The sequence below is a fragment of the Geospiza fortis genome, unplaced genomic scaffold (assembly GCF_000277835.1).
Source record: "Geospiza fortis unplaced genomic scaffold, GeoFor_1.0 scaffold255, whole genome shotgun sequence".
In the NCBI taxonomy this organism is placed as follows: Eukaryota; Metazoa; Chordata; class Aves; order Passeriformes; family Thraupidae; genus Geospiza; species Geospiza fortis.
In genome coordinates, this window is record NW_005054497.1 from 510,037 (window position 1) to 530,009 (window position 19,973).

The following is a 19,973-nucleotide window of genomic DNA, read 5'->3' on the forward strand; positions in this document are numbered from 1 at the left end:
GGCTGAAATCATATTTAATTACCACCACTTCTCTGATGTACAGTTACTTGCTACAGCATTTGCACATACTCGATTGCATGTCCCAGACCTTTGCTATACACATGTACATATCTGCATAGGTGTCTAAACATGTGCTGTTTGTTTTGGAATTCTTTTGTTTGTGAGGAATTTTTTCCGTCCCAGCCATTACACGCCTCCAGTCACACTCAAACCTGTGAGTGATGGGGGTTGTTTGGTGGTGCTGAAAAGCAAGCCATTCATTTCAGCACCTATTTTTGGAAATCTTTTTCCCTGCATCTGGATGAATTTCTAACTGCATGAGATGTTTCACACAGGGTCTAGTCCAACAGTCATTGAAATCAGGCAATCTTTTTATGGGCTTCAATGATCTGCAGTTCACCTCCAAGATGGATTTGGTTCTGCCAGTCTTAAGGTCTGGGAAAACATTGCCTTCCAAGAATGACAGAAGTATTTGGTTCATAGCAGGTGTGAATTTATGCTCCACAATATATCAACACAGAGATCTATGGGTGGGCAACCAGGGGTGAAAGAAAATGAGTGCAAACAGCAGAGATGGCCCACACTAACTCAACCCAACCAGAATATTGCCCAAACTTCATCAAACAGGTGCCATCAGAAATCCCCCATCCTGAGCTGAGGGTCAGAAGTGCAAGGTACCGCTTGAAGTGAAAGACGATGCAGGCAATGAACTGCGCTGAAAGAGAGGAATGGGCTTGCCATGCTGCACAGTGAGTTAGGCTAAGGAGCCTGGAGAGATGGCTGTATAAATCAAAGTGGCTCCTGTGAAGAAATTAAAACACCTGTGTTGAAATGCTAGGCTGATCAGACAGAGGGGAAAGGATGCCACTCATGGGGTTGATGTCACATCTTTGTGAGCTCTTACCCATCTCCCAGAACAGGTGTAGGATCAAGGTCTTGTCTCCTTCCACCCCCAGCAACCGCTTCAGCGAGTGCACTGTCCATGAGGAAAATGGCTGAATGTGGTGGAGCTTTGGTTTATTTTTTTATTAAACAAAATTTGGACTCTTTTTTGCATTGGCTGGAGACTGTCCCTCTGAGTAAGCAGCTCAAGCAAACCCTCTTCCCTTCCAAGTGGTAGTTAAACCGCTTTCTGTTAAGGTATTTGTTTCTCAACAGGAATAAGGGAACTCTACCAAAAAACCAATTTTTTTACACTGACTGTGTCCTTCTTTTCGCCTCTCCTTGTGCCCCGAGAGAGCATGAGGAGATGGGAGGAGAAGAGCAGTGCTTGGAATTCATGCTCAAGTGGTTGATAAATTGCCCACAGTAACTCTGTGACTAGTCAGACTGAGTAAAGATGAATTATGGGTGAAAAAAATTAATATACAATCAGAGACACAGGTGCATAAAATGCAGTTTACCTCACATTTGCTTCTTTAGTTTGTAATTTGATTGATCACTTCAGTTTTATGAGTCTGCAAATGTTGGCGCAGTCCCCTGCCGAGTGTTTGAACAAGACTTTAATACTAATGACTGTTCTGTTCAACTCTATTGATTTTCAGGTACTTCACTTATTCATTTAGACTTTTGGATGCCCATTTTCCCAGAATTAGTATCATATTTGTACTGGCAAAGGGAGTGAAAGAAATAGCGTTACCCATCCTTGGATGGCAGCATAATGCTCAGGCTTTAATTACCTCTAAATAAAAAATTGGAAAGTGGAAAATATCAACATGCTTTTTCCATCATTAATTTATTTTCTTCTGTTTCTGCTCTGTTGCTTTAGTGAGGTTTTGTGTTTTGAGGAAGGAAGAGCCCCTGCTTCAGAGGCCTTTCAAACTGTCGACATAAGGGAGACACTGCAATCCATGTAAATGACACGTGCATCATTTTACATACTTCCCTGGTCTCTGACAAATTAGCCCAAATTATTAATTTTTTTTTGCCAAGCTGCCTGGAGCTATTAGCACTCTGTGATTATTCTGGAAGACTTTGCTCTAATTATGAATAAAAAATATTACTCCTTTCACATGGAGCTCAGTGTTCTCAGCACGGAGCTGGAGGAGAAGGGCATCCAGCCTGGGCAAGGGCAGCCCCCTGTTGCTGGGGCTTGGGCAAGGTGGGCTGCTCTCCCGGGAAGCAGTTTCAGGAGCAGTCCTCTGATACTGGTGGGGAAGACTGGAACATGAACAACAGATATTCTAATATGGGGTGCAGCACCACTCCAAAAGACTGACAGTAGTACAGGCATCCAAGATAGCTGGTTTAAGGTGACTGGATGATGTTTTAGCCAAAAATGTTTATCACCTCATATGCTGGAGGACTTTCTGCAGTAGGTTGTGTAATACAAGGATGTTCCTCTAGTGAGTGAAAAAGGCTGAAATAGGGTGAGGAGTTTTACATAGTGCCTACCAAGATTCCTTTCTGGCCCTGGGAACAAACAGGTTTGCAGGAGATTATTCTCAGCTTGTCTCTAGATTGTTTTAAGCCAGCTGGCCTGTTTGGTTAAATGACAATTTTTTAATTGATTTGTTGGGGCCAGAATAATGGCTTGACTTCAGCACTGTGGTCGTGCTCTAGCAATCACTAAAACAGTCTATGTTGGAAGTTTGTACTCCATCTTTCAGGGTGCCTCTTCTATTTCCCATCACTTTTATGCTCCACATTATCAGAGATCTTTCCGCTGCATATTTTGTCTTAAACTCCATCAATAGGATTTTGGTAGAAGTCATTTTTCATCAGCAAAAATATACATATTTATGCTCCTACAATTTTATCTTGCCAGAATAAGCATCACTGCCACAAGCACTCAGGCTGGTTTGTGTACCCTCTATCAGGTCTTTCACTGACTTTCTACAAAGCCACATCCCTCATGGGAATTACTGTGGTCAGCGTGCTGTTTGGCAAAGTAGGAGCCAACTAATTCTGGGTGGAAAAAAGAAACCCTTTGGGGTTTAGTAAAATTAAAATACTTCTGTGGCTATCTCTCATTCATCTTTCTCAGTAAAAATGTGAGCTTCCTCCTTGGAGGTGAGACAGAACCAAACTCCAGGGTGGGAGTGCTTCTGCATTCCTGATTAAGAGCAGGCTGCCAGTCCAAAGTAAACCTCGTGGCTGGGACCTGTTTCCTTCTTTTGAGACCATAAGCAGTAAAACAAACAGCATCTGGGAGGTAGGCTAGGGTCTGTGGAGCCAGATGCCTTCTTTTTAGCCTTTGTTCTTGGAAACGGGTAAAATCTACTGAAATGTGAGTTTCTGCTGCAGCCAGAACTGAGCCCTGAAGAAACTACCTATAGATAGGTAATAGCAGAAGGCACAGTCTGAGTGCTAGTTCCTCCTCTTTCACTTGTTTCTCTTAATTTCCTCTGCTCCTCTTCACTGGCAGAAAATAAAATAAACCCTACCCCAACTGAAAACCCAAACAACCACAAAAAGCCAAATCATACAATCCCAACATTCCACCAAATAAATCCAAAGGAAGTAGAGTGGCATGGGGTTTGCAAGGTGGTGCATGCAGCTGTGCCATGCCAATGTAGAAGCTCAGGACCCTAGAAAACAAGCAGGCACAGAGAGATTTGGGGTGGGAAGGTGGCAGACAAAAGTGTGAGGACAGGGAAGCGTTGCTCATGAGCAAATCTAGCTGTGCTATTTGACAAGCTTTGCAGAATTTTGCTATCTTGTTACTCTTGGTTAAACGATGATGAAAATTAGTTAGAAGGGAAACTTGGAGTGTTTTGTAAATATCTGGTCTCCTGGGAAAAAGCTGGCTAACAAGGATGATAAATGAGAGAGAATTAAAGCTGGTTTGTGCATTTGTTTACTATGAGAAATACATCTGTTTGCCAAAAAGGAAATCATTACTAGGAACACGTGGTCTCTATGGAGAACACTGGAAGAAGGCAGTGAATGAAATCCCAGTGACACCCCACCCTCGGCCCCATCCATGGCTGGATATCTTGTGCACACAGGGTGGCAGGGCTGCTCCGGTTGGTGTGGATGGTGCTGGCTGCTCCCCAGGACTCATCCATCTGCTGCTGAAGCCCAGGGAACCCCCTCCTTGGTGGTGTTCTCATGCCATGGGAAAGAGAGGAGGCTCCTTGCTAGCCAAGGTGCAGCAGGGGAGGTTGTGTGGGTGGTATGGCCTTCAGTGGCAGGCTTGACATGCTGGTGTCAGCCAGGGATTACAGGTGAGCCGTGAAACCAGGAGCATTTTCTTCCCAGAGGATGTTTCAGCTGCCAGTCTTCCACAGTCCAACCTGGAATCTTGGTTGAAGGAACTTGTGAAGTGAGAGAAGGTGTCAACTTTAGTGCTTCAGAGAGAGCATTTTCTACACACAAGGTCATTCCAGCCTTTTCCTCCCTTGTTTTCTGCTTTCTGAGTGCAATATTCCTGCAGCTTTCTGTAGCATGCATTTCTCATGTGCGGCTGCTGTGACCAAGAAAGGTGTCTCCTACCCTGCCCAGCAGAAAAGGATTGATAAATCCTACCTCTCTGGGAATTTTCCTACTATTATACTCAATTTCAACCCATTTTTCACATCTGCCTCTCAAGTAATTTTATTGCAGAAATGACAGCAGCTGCTATTGTACAACATAACTATGGCAAACGTAAGATGCATGACTGGTTTTGGGGACAGCCTTTACCCAGGGGGACAAAACTACAAAACAATGTCTTGGCTCATTGCTAGCTTCTCTCATCTATTTGTGACATACCCTGATTTTTAGAACATTACAGACACCATGAATTAAACATGTATTAACTACATGTATTAATGTGACACATATATTAAAACCCAGCAGCTTAGAAGTCTGTGTTCCTTGCTGCTTATGCTTATTCGTCCGTATCCCTTTGTGTTGTTCACTATAAGTTTTTGACCCTTGAATATCATGGTTAATTAATTTGCTTTGATCACTGCCTAAATCAATTATAATGACATGCTAAATTTTATCCTCAGCGCAAAAATGCTGGCAATGATTACTTTAAATACAAATTAAGTCTGCTTTAATATTCTAATCTGGCATGCTGCTGTTCAATAAGGTGCCATCACATGAGGGACATTTTCTTTTTTTTCCAAATGCTGTAATAATAGCATTTGCTGAAGCATCCCTATTTTCCCCCTTGCTGAGTTCCTGTAGCCCTGTCCAGATGAATATAAACTTGTGCTGACTTTACCTCAGAGCCCTCAGACCCAGCTAATGTTAGGCTGGCAGTAATGTCCTTAGGCTGAGCTGTAGGAGGGACTGATAGCAGGTCATTTTCAGACAGAACAGTTTGTCCCCTAACAGTTTTGAGCAGAAACCAGGTGTTAATGTGTTTGTGATATTCTGGATTTTTTTTTCCATTTGAAACATTTTCAAAAATAATTTATTTTTATCTCCTTTTTTATTTTAAATTTGGGGTTTTTTGCCAATTCTCAAAGCCTGCAGAACATAAGTAGTTATTCCTGCTAAAAAGGAGCAAACAGGCAGTGCTTTCAGCCTTCATCATGCTGAATGCTGAGGAGGAGGACAGAAGCCATCACTTAGTTATGTCACATATCATATATCACAGATATGGCTGTTTTCAAAGGTGGCCTAATAAATGCAGCACAACATAGGAATTGTCATCACTGAGACAGAAGAATACTGTCCTGAATTGAAAATGGAGCAGCAGGGGGAGCACACTGGTGTTACCTCAACCCTCCCAGACTCCTCTGACTGTCTCTTCTCTTACTTTTTTTACTAAATTTGAGTTATGAGAACTTCCTTTCTTATGGAAAGATATGGCTGAATTTAGAAAGTACTGTTCATCGGAGTTGTTAAACAGTTGTTAAATATTTTGGATGGCATGAGCATCCCCTCACCTCCATGACTGGGAAGAGTCCTTGCGGCAGGAGAAGCAGTGGGATCTTTCTGTGCTGTGATACAAGAAAAATTTCTTAAGGCCAGGTCAACGTTTAATGGCACAGTGTAGAAACAGCAGCTACTTATTGCCCATGCCTCAACACTTCTGCAGGCAGCACCCAGGGCTGTGGACCGCACGGGGTGCAAAGATGTATTTGTTGAGGTTTTTGCAATGGCAGAGCCTTGAGGAAAGCTTGGAGAGCAGGACCAAGGACAAAGGCAGTGTTTGGCAGTTCCTGGCCATGGCAAGCAGCCATCAGGGTGCATTTGACCTTGCTGCACCACACATGGCACATGTGTCCTCCTGCTGCCAGCAGAGCTGTCCTGGCTGTCACTCACAATCATGGATGGTGCCCCTTGCACAAAATTTCCTCTGCTCCTTCAAATAGCTTGTGTGCAAAGGATATTCAGGATTTATTTGTCTATCACTAATAGTTGACTTATTTGTAACCCATGGCCTTATGATGCCTCTCCAAGACCTTTTCTTGGAATGGTTCTCCTGCTCTTTCTTTCTATGTAGGTATAAGTACCCACAATTTGGAGATATCCCAAAATGCCTCTTCAGCACAAGTTGGCATGGACCGACCAGAAAAACTATCTTGCCACTGTCAGCAAGAACTTGCTCTCCAGGGCAGGTATTTCCAGAATAATAAGCTAACCTTCCTGGATCCTAAGCAGGGAGTTTTCCTTCCAAACTCTGTTCCTGCTTTGTACCTTCCTGCACTCTGTGTTCTCCTGCTGGGATGAACCTCAGCTGAGTGTAACCCTTATCCATGCAAGAGCAAATATTTCCTCTGTATCCTCTCACAGCAAGTCAGACTGATGTTACATGAGTAACGCTCTTTTAGCCTTGTAATGGATGAGTTTTCTTTCAGGAGGAGTTGCTAGAGAAGTACGTCCTCTGCAGCTCACGCAGTGCAGTCAGGATATGAATTTCAGCTCTTCAGCTGATCTGGACTTTTCCTTGGGAAATAAATGATGCCCTGGAGCAAAATAAATGAACTCTTGCTACTGGAGTTTCATAGAAGGTGACTGGATAATTGATTGTTAGTCCAATAAAAAGTAACTGATGAGGAGTTTGTGGACTCATACATCATTTCTGTGCTGTGACTGATATTAAAATAGAAAAAAATGCTAGGAAATGGGGGGAAAAGTTGGTAGGATACTGGAGGCTGATCTGGTTGTTTTTCATTTTATTCTTACTCTCCTAGGTGGGACTGAGTGTTGCAATAAGAAAAGCAAAAAGAATTATGAAGACTTCCAAGGACCTGGTAAGCAATCGATGGCATTAAGGTGTTTTACTCTGTACTGGCATTTTATCAGGAGTGAGTCCTTGTTTGTTTTGTCTGACTGTGAATCCTCCTGATTAGCATTGAATTGGATGCTGACTCATTCCTACTTGATACAGGATCTGCTCTATCAGGTGACACTGGAGGAATGAGAGGGAGAAATAAAGGGAAAATAAGAAAGTATGGGGAGAGCATAAAAAATAATGAAAAATGCAGCTACCTTGTAGCCGTATGTAAATGGGCGCCTCATGAACTGACCCCTTGCCTCAGAGCAGAGCAACTGCACTTTGGGGCTGTCTGAAACTCAAGCAATGGACTGAATGCAAATTCCGCATATTTTTCCCATATTTATGAGTTGCTACCTTTGCCTCTAAAATTTGAAAAATGGGATTTGAAATCTTTCTGCCTCCAACAGTTCTCAGATTTGTAGAGGATCTCTAAAGGGTAGCAGAGAAGAGTAGCAGCTGTTATTCTGCTAGGTTCACTTAGGTGAGTCAGTTCAGCCCTTGAGTTTATTTCCAGTTAAGTCACTTAATGCAGAGGAAATGCTTTAAGTGTCTGTGAAGAAATTATTTATATTGCTTATTCCTGAATCCTTACTGTGATGCTAGTCACAAAAGTGAAAACTGAGGTGCCTAATTAGCCTTTGGGCAGTTGCCAAATTACCAAGCCAGGGAAATAAACAAAGCACTGGAGAGACTGGCCTCAGCTCCCGCAGAACAGCAACCAGCAGGATCTCTTACTCATTTCCCTTCCTATTCAGTGCTGTGCTACTGATGGCCTGAAATTTCTGCTCAAATTACATGAAATTTTTATTCTTCTCTCCTGGAGCAACTCCCCATGTTAACACCTGTAACGAGATGCTCTGAGTCAAGCAGGTCCTCTTTGTGAGCTGGCACGGGGCTGGAGAGGGACTAACACAGGAGTGCTACCCTGTGGGACACAATTCCTCGGCTTCCTTGCATGTGCTGTACCCTTGGCATATTGGGCTGAGACCCTCACAGGGCCAGCCACATCCCACTTTCTTGGGATGGGCGTGCCACATCCTTTCAGGCTGTCCTGGATAGGGTGGCATGGGTGGCATCAATCTTTGGGTGCTCCAAAATAGGCTCTCCTATTTTGCCTTTAGTCTCACATATCCTCAAAACTGCTCAATGCCCCTCAATACCTCCCTCAATCTCCATTGGCCCTTGGCCCCTTTCTGCTCCTAGCTACCTATTTGTCAGCGAGAAGGACAAACAGACTGGAAGCAGAAAGGTCACAGTTGGGTTTCAATGTATTTCCAAACCTCCTGCACAGTGCAAGGTCAGCTCAAATTAAAACACATATCATGTGCTTGCTCAGACCTCTCCTGCAGCTATTCCTAGAGTTTTTCCTGTAATGACCCTGGCTGAAACTTATTTTCAACCTGGAAAATAGAAAATAACATTTCTAGAGGCATTACTTCAGCTTGCAATTTCCCATTCACCCAGACTGAAGTTATTTTCAGATCCAGAAAAACAATGCAGTAAGAAACACAAAAGAGAATCTCTAGGAGGGAGCACAGTGTGAATCATGCTTGCATAAGCCATGTATCCCAGAGCAGCAGCATGTGATGAAAGGGTAAGGAAATCACCTGCACAGTCTCAAGGCTCCCAAATCATGATCCTACCTGCACAGGCAGATACACCTTAGTGAGAGCTGAGGAGCTCTCACTGCCTGGGGAGAAGATTACCTGGCTGAGTGTGTGGGTGAGGAACCAGAAACATCCCAGCTGTGGTAGGACATCCCTGCATAAACATCAGTGAAGAAAGAAAAACATTAATGTGGACTCTTTTATGCTCTGCCTTATGCTAGACCAAAAAGTCAAATTAGATCTGTCAATTCTTCCCATATCTGCTCTTTTGGTTACTTTTGCTGTATTGTATGTTTGGGGAAAGCCTTCTGAAGAAATTCTTGCAAGTTAAATGTCCCCATCCTGGCACGGCAGCTGTGTGTGACTGTGCACAAAAAAAGAGATGTGATGATGGCTGCTGTAATGAGAACAGGAAATCCATCTGGATCCCAGGATTTCACATTTACTTGGAATTTCTTAGGATCATTATGAGTTTGGAAAAAAGAAAAGGTAATCAGCAGATGTAGAAATGCAGTGAAAGCAGCTCAACTCCAAAAACTTTAAATAAATGTCTCCATTCATTAAAAGGAGTGAGCCATCTGTAAGGCACTGGCTTAAACCAAACACCAACAAGCATTAGGGGCTCATTGTTATTCTTTTTAGTAAAACCAATTAAAATAATTACCGAAATGTCATTAGGGAATGTTAACAGGCAATGAATAGGATATTAGTGTTATCAATCACTGTCTACACCTCTAGCATTAACTCTTCTTGTGGGTGGAGAAGATACTAAGGGGCATCTTTGAGCAATAGCAATGAAAGAATGGTGATTAGAGTTGTGGCATTTAATGACAGCAGGCACCATTTGTACAGTCCTGTCATGACTACGAGGTCCCCGCAAGTCACAGCCTGGCAGTGGGACAAGTGGGAAGCCATGGAGGGATCCCAAAATGAGCTGACAGGCAGGGAAGGACATAAGCTGATCTCCTGCCCATGTTACACAGGGGCAATAGCCAATCTTCTGTCAACAACCCATGCTGTAGCCTGTCTCTGCTGGGAAGGACCCAATAGTGCCTGTTCACACAAAGATTCCCTCCTTTTTTATACCTGTATTCCTTGCCTTATGAGAATAGCCCAAGACAGTCTCAAAGTTCAGATGAGCCACTCTCCTGCACAATGCCAAGCAGAGTTAAGCATTACCTCCAGATCTCACTGTCCCACCTGGTGTGGGAATACAAAGGCTGTGGAGCCAGAGGCTGCTGGGCTTCAGAATGCTGCTGTATCTGGTCCTCAGCCACAGCATTGCCAGGTTATCATCAGCACCCACTCCCACCAAAGCTGAGCAGTCTTTGGGACTGCAAGATAACCTTCCTTTGAAATCAACAGAGAGCCAGTCAGCAAGAATTTTCAAAAGACTAGCTGAGAAAAAGACAGGAAAGATTTTATTCTGTTTCCAGCAAAGGGTAAACTTGCAGCACAGCCTGTGAGCAGAATAAAAGGAGGTTTTACTTATGTACTTATTTTTTGCAAGCCCTGTAGTTTGTCTTTCTGGTGCGGTTTTGACTCCAGGTGCCTTAACTTCAAAGGCTTTGAATACCATGGCTTAGGCTGAAGTGAAAAGCTGACAGCTCAGATGAAGACCCTGCAAATCTTAGCCTGATGGAAGGCTTAAAGAGTTTCTGGTGCTTCTGTTGGCAGGATTAGTCCTGCATGAAAGGGGGGGGAAGTGATTTCTTTCCTCTTTCCAGGAAGTGTACATAAGTTTGCAAATCTCTTTGAGAAAAGCTGGCATCCTGTCTGTGCACCTCTCATGCTCTCTGTCTGCCTGACCATACACTCAGAGCAAAAAGGAAGCCTGTGTCCCAGCCATGCTGCAGGACACAGCCCTAAGGCAGCCAATAGCTTCAATGCAGAGGGCAACTGGAGGTGCAGCCATGGGACCAGGTTGGCCTTTCAGCCTAAGGAAAGGCCCCACTTCCTTGGCTGCTTTTGGCTTTTTTCCCCATTTCTTCTGTGGTTGTGTTCTGGTTTCTCCTTTCACTCCACCAGTACCTCAACCCCATCCAAGCTGGTGTGACTAAAGCTTTGTCATTTGAGTGTGCTGGACAGAATTGAAGAAAGTTAATTGGTGGCTTTTTTTCAGGTTTCTTGTCTTCTTGACCTTCCTTTTTCTTTTCTCCTTGATTTCACTTTTGCCTTCTTCAGAAAGTGCACCGTTACAGCTCCTACGCCACTGCAGATCTCTCCTCCTCCTCCTCCTTTTCAGTGGTACCTGAGAAAGGTGCCACTCTTTTTCATCTTCACCTTGCTGCATGGTCATTTTAGCCACCAGCATAAATGTTGGCTGCAACCTTTTTACTACAGGCTCTGTCTCCTCCTCTCCACTAGCCCAGTTCTCCTCTCCACCCTGAGATCCTGGCTGTGGCGTATTTCTGTGCCTGACCTCCTGCTCTGGGCAACATGAGACCCTTATTTCCATAGCCTCTTGTTACCTGTCCAAGCAAACACCTTCCCTGGAGCTGCAAGGCAATGCCCTACACTCCTTGGCCTCACCGCCTTGCTGTGCTGCCTCAAAGTTCTCCTTTGTCACTCAGAGCTGTATCCACTGGGGTTATAGACCCACGTGGTGTGTAATAACCTTCCACTGGCCTCCAAGCCTGCTGCATCCAAGCTTTACCTTCTGTTTCATGACGGGCATGGGTTGTAATATCATTAGGTTGAGGACTACCTTACTCTTTTTTTTCTGTGTATATAAAGTATGTAACAGAAGGCAGTTGGTCCAAGGACAGAGCTTTCAAGTGCTGTGTCTGTATAAACAATTACCCTTCTTTGCATAAAGTTATGAGTATGCCCATCTGCTCATCTGCTTCATATTTACTTGGTAAATGTAGCCTCAGTGAATGCAGAGAACCGGGCTGTGCACCAATTAGCCCTTTGCATTTAGAGACCACTTGAGCACCCTCAGTGTTTCAAGACCAGCTGAACTTACAGTGAAGCTACATGAGCAGTATGTTTGTGGGATTAATTGCCCATGCAACGCATTCATTAGGAAGGTCTCTTTCAGCTTCTGAAGCTTCCTGGCTACCTGGAACTTCAACTGGATTGGCCCAAGGCCTACTAATGTTGAAGGAGTTTTCCTAGCAGCAGCTGTCTTGTACAACTCACAGGTTTGGCCAAGATAAAATCTAGATTTCCAGGTTAAAAATCTCATTTAAAAAAATCTAGTTTAAAAAAAATCAGACTTATGCACAGTCTGGATCCTCTCATTTCTCCTCTTCTTGGAGTTGTCCCTGGCCTTTGGCATGCAGAAACCAGACTCATGGCTCCAAGTGTGTGGCTTTCACTAGTTTTGCCCTGTGTAAGGTGTCACCAAACATGAGAACAGTAATTTTTACAAAGAATGAAAAAGAAATTGGTTACATGAGAGAAGACAGAGAGAAGACCAGAACTTTTTCTTTTCTTTTTGAGTTTTACAGGTCTTTGAAAGCAAGAATACTTGGTGTGTAAAATGCTCAGCCTTAATCCTTGACTGCTGTGTCAAATCTAAATCCTCTGGCATGTAGCATCCTTATTGGCATCACTGGAGTTTTTGGATGTTTCTAGGCAGAAAATACATGGTTTAGCTCTGTGATTTACTGACACTGAATATCCCATGCTACATCACCTCTGTGAACTAATGCATCCATCTATTTTTATTTTTCTTCCTCTCCAGAAAAGCTTCATGGGGTTCTCAAGTGTATGTGCATTTCCTCTTCTGGCTAACCTCTGCGAGAAGATTAAATTGTATGTATACATTTTCAGTCCTTAATCAGAAACAGAACACGGTAAATTTGCTTCTTTCAAAAGTCATCCTTAGCTAACAAAGCTTCCCATATTTACTTGTGTTGGTTTCCTTTATAAAACCACTATCTAGGTAGTACAGAAGGAGCCTGCACAGAGTTCAGGTAAGTAATAGTCTTCACAGGGATCCTTGTGGTTGTTTTAGTGCTTAAACCATTTGCTCAATTTTAGCACGTCCCAGAGCTCAAATATGTGACACTCTCACAGATGTGACATCTCCAAGAGGAAGCCACCTTTCTCCTGAGATTTTCTGAGCCCAAGAAACTTCTTCACTTAATTTGTTCACCCAGTTGTGGTGCCCACGGCTCAATGCAGGAAGGCCACCAGCACCTGCATGACTCTGTGAGGAACCCAAATTTAATGTCAGTTGTGAAGCATAGAACAATCCCAAGGTGTTTAAGAAAGTCAGGTGGATGGCATCCAGGAAAAACAACTCATGACAGTGCTGACAGTTTCTAAGAAAGGCCAGGGACATGAGCTGGGCAATTGCTCATAAAGCATATTTGTCGATGTACTCCAATGACTTGGTGGAATACTCAGGCAGGTCTAAGAATAAATCAGGATTATCAGCTGTATATTTGACTGATTCAACTGCCAAGAATAACTTGCTCACCTATTTCTGCTCATTTAACTGAAACTGCAAATATCAGGAGTTTATTTGGAATGGGTTGATTGACATGAAAAATCTTGCAAGTGTCTTTTGAAGTGTTAGTCAGGATACATAAGCTGAGTTTGAGCCCTGTGAGTTCAGACAGTCGAAGGGAATGAAATTTTGTATCATATGTTGGATTGCATTTATTGAGCTCAGATTTTCTGATCTCTCCCTCGTGCACTCTCTCTCCCTCACCACTTTTGGGTTTTTACTTTAACAAAACAAAACCAACCAACTAACCCCCCCCCCCGCTAAATTTTACTACAGATTTGTTGTCCTAGTTTGTTTTAGAGACTGCAGGTTCGACATTGAAGCCATACAGGAGTCCATCAGCCTCTCCTCTAGAGCTCCGTCAGTGGATATTGAAATATAGGATTTGCTCTTTTGGGCAGGATCACTTTGCTGAAGTACAAGCACAGAGGCGCAACTGAATATAGAGCAGTGAATATCATGCCAGTTATTATCTGTTCTGTACACTTCACTGTGTTTTTTACTTTCTTAATAGATTCCCTTCCATATGTTAACACTTATGGGGGTTGTTTTTGTTTTTTACAGTGTTCTAAGAAATAAACTGCCTTTTGAAGATTTTGATGGAGATAAATTTAGCACCTTCCCAGTAAGCAAAGCTTTTCCTTTGGTACAGTAATCCCTTGATAATGAGGATGTCTCTGGGATTCCTCCTACTTTCTGCAAAGCCTTATCTATTCATGTGAAAATAGGAATAGGAATAAAATGAATGAAAGGTTTTTTGTCATAAAATGTTGAGTTTTTTCCTGGATGAAAAAGCAATCATTCATGTGTGCCACCTGGGGAAATGCACACATAAAGCTGTGCTCCCTGCAGAAGCAAATTGCTCTGCTGCTGAGTGGTTGTTTACTGAATTAATAAGAGGTGAAGTAAAGTCATATTAAACAAAAAATAAATTGCCAACTTGTCTTATTTCTGCACCAAAGCATGCTAGGTGTCACTTATTAAAGCTTAGCAAAGGGACTCTGGAATACAACCTGTTTACTGGGTTTTATTCCTACACCTTGAGTTAGATTCTCATTTTAGATATTTTAAATTAAAAGTGCAAAAGTAATAATGACTATCCTATCTGTGTGTTTCTCCTGGCCTTTAGACGCTGAGGGGCTATCACTGGCGAGGCAGAGACTGCAACGACAAAAACACAACCGTGTACCCTGGCAGGCGGTAAAGATTTTAATTATCTTAAAGGCTTCTCATTAGCTGTGGCTTCGAGAAGAATGGGCTCCAGATTTTGGTGTGACCATACTCTTAGACAGCACATCACTGCTTGTTGCTTGACCTCACTGTGAGGGAGACAAGAGGGGATGATCAAGACCAGGGATGGGACTCATTTGCAAGGGTGGTGCACATATTTTTTTCCTTTCTCTGAAGCCTATTGCAGCTAAAATTGCTCAGACAGATTGGAGGTGGAGAGGGAGACCATGACACTTACTAAAAGGATAAGTTTCATTTAGCAACTTCCAGTATTAACTTTAAATTAATATTGCGTTTTGTGTTTGCATTTTGCTAGGAAAAATTGCCTCTCCAAGATGCAAAGGGGAAAAAACCCCACCCTTCCATGCAGAAAGGAATTTCTAATTCCTTTTTAATTTTGGTGAAAAAATGGCACTGGGGATCTGATTTCCTGATTCTTTTTTTGTGACATTTCTTTATCCTCTTTTTATCTCTGTTTTAGTCCTGATAATTGGGATGCAAAAAGTGACTCTAACTGCAATGGCATATGGGTAAGTAAATGAAGTTTCACCTTCCTGATTACTGCTTCTCTTTTGTCCTCTTTAGTCTTTGATTTAGTTTAGAAGTGCTCCTTTTTTATTTTTTCTGGTTTTATTAGCTGATATTAAGTTTGTTTATTGATGCTTATGATTATTTAAATTATAGCTTATATGATTAATTAAAATGTACAAATACTTATTAAAATAATGTCACTGTGTCATTATTATGATGAAGTGCCTCCTGCAGGCAAACATTCAAGAATAACTAAATTCTCAGCCCCTGTTTTGCACTGACATTCTTCAGGTATTAGATAGGTGCTGTTATTTACCCTTTCTCTTCTCCAACAGGGTGTGGATCCAAAAGATGGAATTCCCTATGAGGAGAAGTTCTGCAAAGGTAAATCATTAGAGTCAATACAATAAACCATGTGTCTTATGTATGAATTTTATAAATATTTCAATATCTGCACATTCACAAGGCTAGGGAAAGACAATAGGGTTTATAACATCATGAGAAAAGCAAAATTATTGAGTTTTTTTAGTCTTGAGGATGGATAAAGATGAAACTTGTAAAACACAGGCTGCTGGTAATTTCCCCTTAAAAGTCAGCTCACTAATGAAATTGAATACATAGAATGGGGACAGCAGCAAACTGAGATGTCAGCTCTGCATCTTCTCTGATGCCTAAAGACTAACCCAGAGTAATGGCTTTGAGATTTAGGGAAGCAGCTTAACATTTGCATTTGTCCAGTTTTACCTCTTGCCATAAATACATACATTTTTTTCTAGATAAGGCCTTAAAGGGGTGAAGTGATGGCATCAGCTGATCTCCCATGATGTGTGTGGGTGTTCGTGTGCCCACACTGCACAAATAAAAGCCTCACAAACCAGCAGTGACTGCAGTTGCCACTCACCTCACCTCACACTAAAATCAGTATCCTGGGGATGAACCATTGCCTGGCAAGACTCCTCAACATTTTTAGATGAAAGGCTAATCTACAAATGTTAAGTGACATTAATTATAAACCAGACAGATTGTTCTAGCAGAAACACTCATATGAGTAGCACATCCGCCACCCAGTTCTGTTATAAGGAGCTTTGAGCAATTTTCTGAGTAATCCGATTTCCCTAAATGTTTAAGTACTTTTTAATGCATAATCTATGGATAGCAAAAATAAACACTGTCTGCACAGCAGAACCTCTGCTGAAATAATACACAATTTGAATACAGCCAGGATTCTTTTCTGATTAGCAAGACCTCCCCCTGTTTTTCATGCCCAGTCCCCAGTTGTTTGCCTAGGGTTGTTGGCAAATGCCTCTTAGATGGTTTCTGCTGCAGATGGAGTGAAAATCCTATTGCAGTGTCTGAACATTTAAGCCACGTGAAGGGTGGTGCTGTCAGTCACGCTGTGACTCCATCAGCTGCTACTGCTGTTCCTCTTTAAGCACTCTCCAAGCTGGGTTTCAGCTTGTTCTTTCTGCCCATGTGACTAACAAAATGCATCCATCAGGTGCAGACTCCAGAGGGGTCGTGCTCCTGGGGGACTCGGCCGGCGCTCACTTCCACATCCCTCCCGAGTGGATGACCGTCACACAGATGTCAGCGGTGAGGAATCACGTTCAGCTTGCCAAAACCACTGATTGCCATTTGCTCTCTCTGCTGTGCTGCAGGTTGCCAAGGGGAAACAAGTGCAAAATGCTTCACTGCACTGGAATTTGTAGTTATGGTCTCACGTGTATCAGTCCCCTCTGGCATCTGCTCCTGTGAAGATATAAAAGCACAGCCCTGTGCTACTGCCGCTCCTCCGGCATCTGTGCAATTGGGTCAGGGAAGAGTTTGGCTGCAGTGTCCCTGTGCTGTGCCAGAGACACAAACCAGGACATCTGGCTTTCCATGCACGTGCCTGCAGCTCAAGGAGACCCGTGCTGTCTGTGGGATCAGGCCTGCCATTAGCAGCCTGCTTGGGATGGCTCCTTGCTGTGAGGGTGTTTGCAGAAGTGACCCTGCTGACAGCCAGGGAATTTCTGCTTTAGGAATCTGGCTTTGAAATGACATGCCCTGGATTGTTTTCCCTCATCCTGTGGCATATGTGAAATAGGTCTCATAACTCCAGTGTTCTGGTTTTGAGCGTTGTTGAACAAATGCATTCGCAGGTGTTTGAGGGTCACCCAAGTATTTATAATAGATTTATCCTTAAGGGAAGAGTTCCTGTGACCATAAAATATCACTGTCACACTGATGTCTATCCTTGGGTGGTTATCCCAGCATTTCCTATTTTCAAAAAACAACAAAATGCACCTGACTGTGAACTATACTGAGCCTGTTGCAGTTCACTGGCATGTAATGAAATAATTGAGAGGAAAAGATCATTCCAGCAAACTGCAATTATGGGGTGGAGATAAATGCTCAGGTATGTTCCCAACCTTCACTGTTGTTTCCTATCCCATCAGTCTCTAGCCGGGGGGGACTGTACCTTGTCCTTCTCTGCACAAGAGTCTGTTGCACAGGGTTTAGCAGATAGATCATCATGCCCACCCTTCCTGATGAAAACCTTCTACACATCCACTGGTGTCTGTAGAATAAGGTTACAGACATTTCCTGGAGAACAATTTTCCCAGACTGTTAGTAGTTGCTGTGCTGTGGGAGGTCTGAGAGTTTCATGGGTTTTTTTCCACTTTTGCTCCCAGAGCTGATTTAAATGTTGCAGATTAGCCGTTGTTTTTCTTTGTTAAATGCTTGTGAACAACAATTAGACGAATGACACTGATGACAGAGCTGATGAGGAACATAATAAATTACCACTAATGATAATTGAGATTATCTCATCTAATAAAGATGATCATAATATTGATGGCAAAGATGATTCTGACAGTAAGGCTGGTAGTAAAGCCATGTAAGCAAGACCAGTTTTAGACTATATCAGCATTTTATTATCATTGTAATGAAGATTTAGAAAGAATTTCTCTTGCTTGAAGCTTGCTTGATCCACCAGCTGGATGGGTCAAGGTCTGCTAATAGCATGCCAAGGCACAAGTTTCAAGGGTGCCTTGGAGTACAGATTACAAAAGTAAGTTTTGGAGGCTCTTTGTTACTGTCTGAGAAGTGCAGAGCAGCTTGCCTGGGGAGGGAATTGGTGCACTCTGTGTAAGGCCCAAAAAATATATGTGAGGTTTGGGATAGGAAACAACATGTTTTTTTTCTAGGACTATTTTCAAGCTTTCCTACCAACCTGGCAAAAATACATCGGTTAAATATTAATGCATACATACAGAGATCTCAGTTGTATAAAAACTATTATCTGTGATTAAACTCTAGCAAAAGTAAAAGGTTATTTAATTTGGAGCTCACCATGAGTGCAAAAGCTGTCACCTGAGCACAAAAGCATTAGCAATACCATTTCTGAACTAATTCAGACTTTATCACTGCCTCTTCCTTTTCCTTGTCCTTTGTGTCTTGCTTTCTCTGTGGAGGATGTCCACAGAGAAATTTAAGTGCCTTGGGGTTGTGAAGGTGCAATATTGCTGTCTCTTGTGTTGTGTTGAAAGCCACTAGAAAATATTCTTCATCTCTAAGCTTACTTAACAAATTAACTGGCTTCAATGATTTTTCAGTGCAAGGCTTCCCTCAAGGAGAATTTTGAAGCACATGCAGAGATGGTTTTGTGACCAGAGAGAGTGCAGAGAGTCTATGTCCTAATCTTACAGGAAACATCTTTAATCTGGGACCACAGCAAGAATTTGAAGTTAGGCCTTGGACAAGAGACGAAAAGGCATCATCTTTGTGTACCTTCTGTTCCTTTGTGCTGTCTAACTCAAGACACTTGGCTTTGATTCTGCCAAAATTTCTTTGATAAGACACATAAAAATATTAGTTTGTCAAATGGTTTTATCCACAGTCAATACTAGGGTACATTCAAAGCTTTAATTTTCATTTCAATAAAACCACAAACCTCTACATGGAATTTCAAATAGCACTTCTTTGCCTCTGCCCTGTGCAGATTTTTTATCATGGGTACAGAAAAAAGTTTTGTGCCTGTTAATTTAGATTTATTCTGTATATTATTTTATTACTTTAATATTTTTCCATATTTTTACATATTCATTTTATATGCTTTCTATATTTCACGTATTTCTTATTTATATTTATCCTTTTATGTGTTTACATTTACAAGTGTTTACATCTACGGGTGTAAAGTAAAATTTACACTTGGTAACAATGCTGTGGGCCCATCTGCTAATCAGCACCACATCAGTGGCAGCTGTTAATTCCAGTTTTAAAGCTAATTAGGTGAGGAAATAATTTTTAGGAGAGATGCCAAGTATTTCATTAAGACACTCTGCAGAATGGTTGTTTTCCCTGATTTTGCTGCACATAGTCTACCTTGCAAAGGAGAGGCTATGATGAGTACAGAAAGAAAGAGAATGTGAATGAGAAATTCACTCAGGATGTTGTCTAGGTAGCTGGATATTCAGCACAGGGGTGACAATTCCAAAGCTGAACAGCTTTGGAATTCGTATGTCCATGCCATTGACTTGAAGAGCATTGCTGGGAAGATGCTATACATTGGATTTTGGATTTCCTGGTCCACTTAGGAGCTGACTGCCCTCTTAGCTTTGCCCTGTAAGGGTCATAACCCCCAGTGTAACCTGGGGTTGTGCAGGGGGACATGCTGCTGTTACATGTCTCATGTTGTATGGGATGCATCAAGTTGCATCATTCACTTTTTCCATATCAAGTCCTCTGGCATGCTAGATATCAGAGAGGGCACTCTTGCTTTCCAGTGCTATTTCCAAAGCTTCACCTAGGAGCCAGTCACATACACAGTTAGCATCCCTCTCAGAGTACGTTCTTCCCAGAAAGAGCACATGGAGGCATTACTCGGGGTGGGAAACACCTATTATGAGGTGGAAACATCTTTGAAAACTGCAGCTTGGACACGCTATTTCTCCAGCTGAAACAAACAATCAAGCAAACAAAACAACTAAAAATCCAC

General features: G+C 42.4%; 1 protein-coding gene across 1 annotated transcript in view; it reads left to right on the top strand.

Moving 5' to 3' along the window:
• Window positions 1-19,973, top strand: part of AOAH (acyloxyacyl hydrolase) — a 74,974-nt gene that overhangs the window by 20,293 nt on the left and 34,708 nt on the right. The window contains exons 6-12 of the mRNA XM_005428658.2: window positions 7,077-7,136; window positions 12,461-12,531; window positions 13,796-13,856; window positions 14,361-14,431; window positions 14,943-14,991; window positions 15,328-15,376; window positions 16,491-16,585. Coding sequence (XP_005428715.1) covers window positions 7,077-7,136; window positions 12,461-12,531; window positions 13,796-13,856; window positions 14,361-14,431; window positions 14,943-14,991; window positions 15,328-15,376; window positions 16,491-16,585 — 456 coding nt within the window. The remainder of the gene's footprint in view (window positions 1-7,076; window positions 7,137-12,460; window positions 12,532-13,795; window positions 13,857-14,360; window positions 14,432-14,942; window positions 14,992-15,327; window positions 15,377-16,490; window positions 16,586-19,973) is intronic.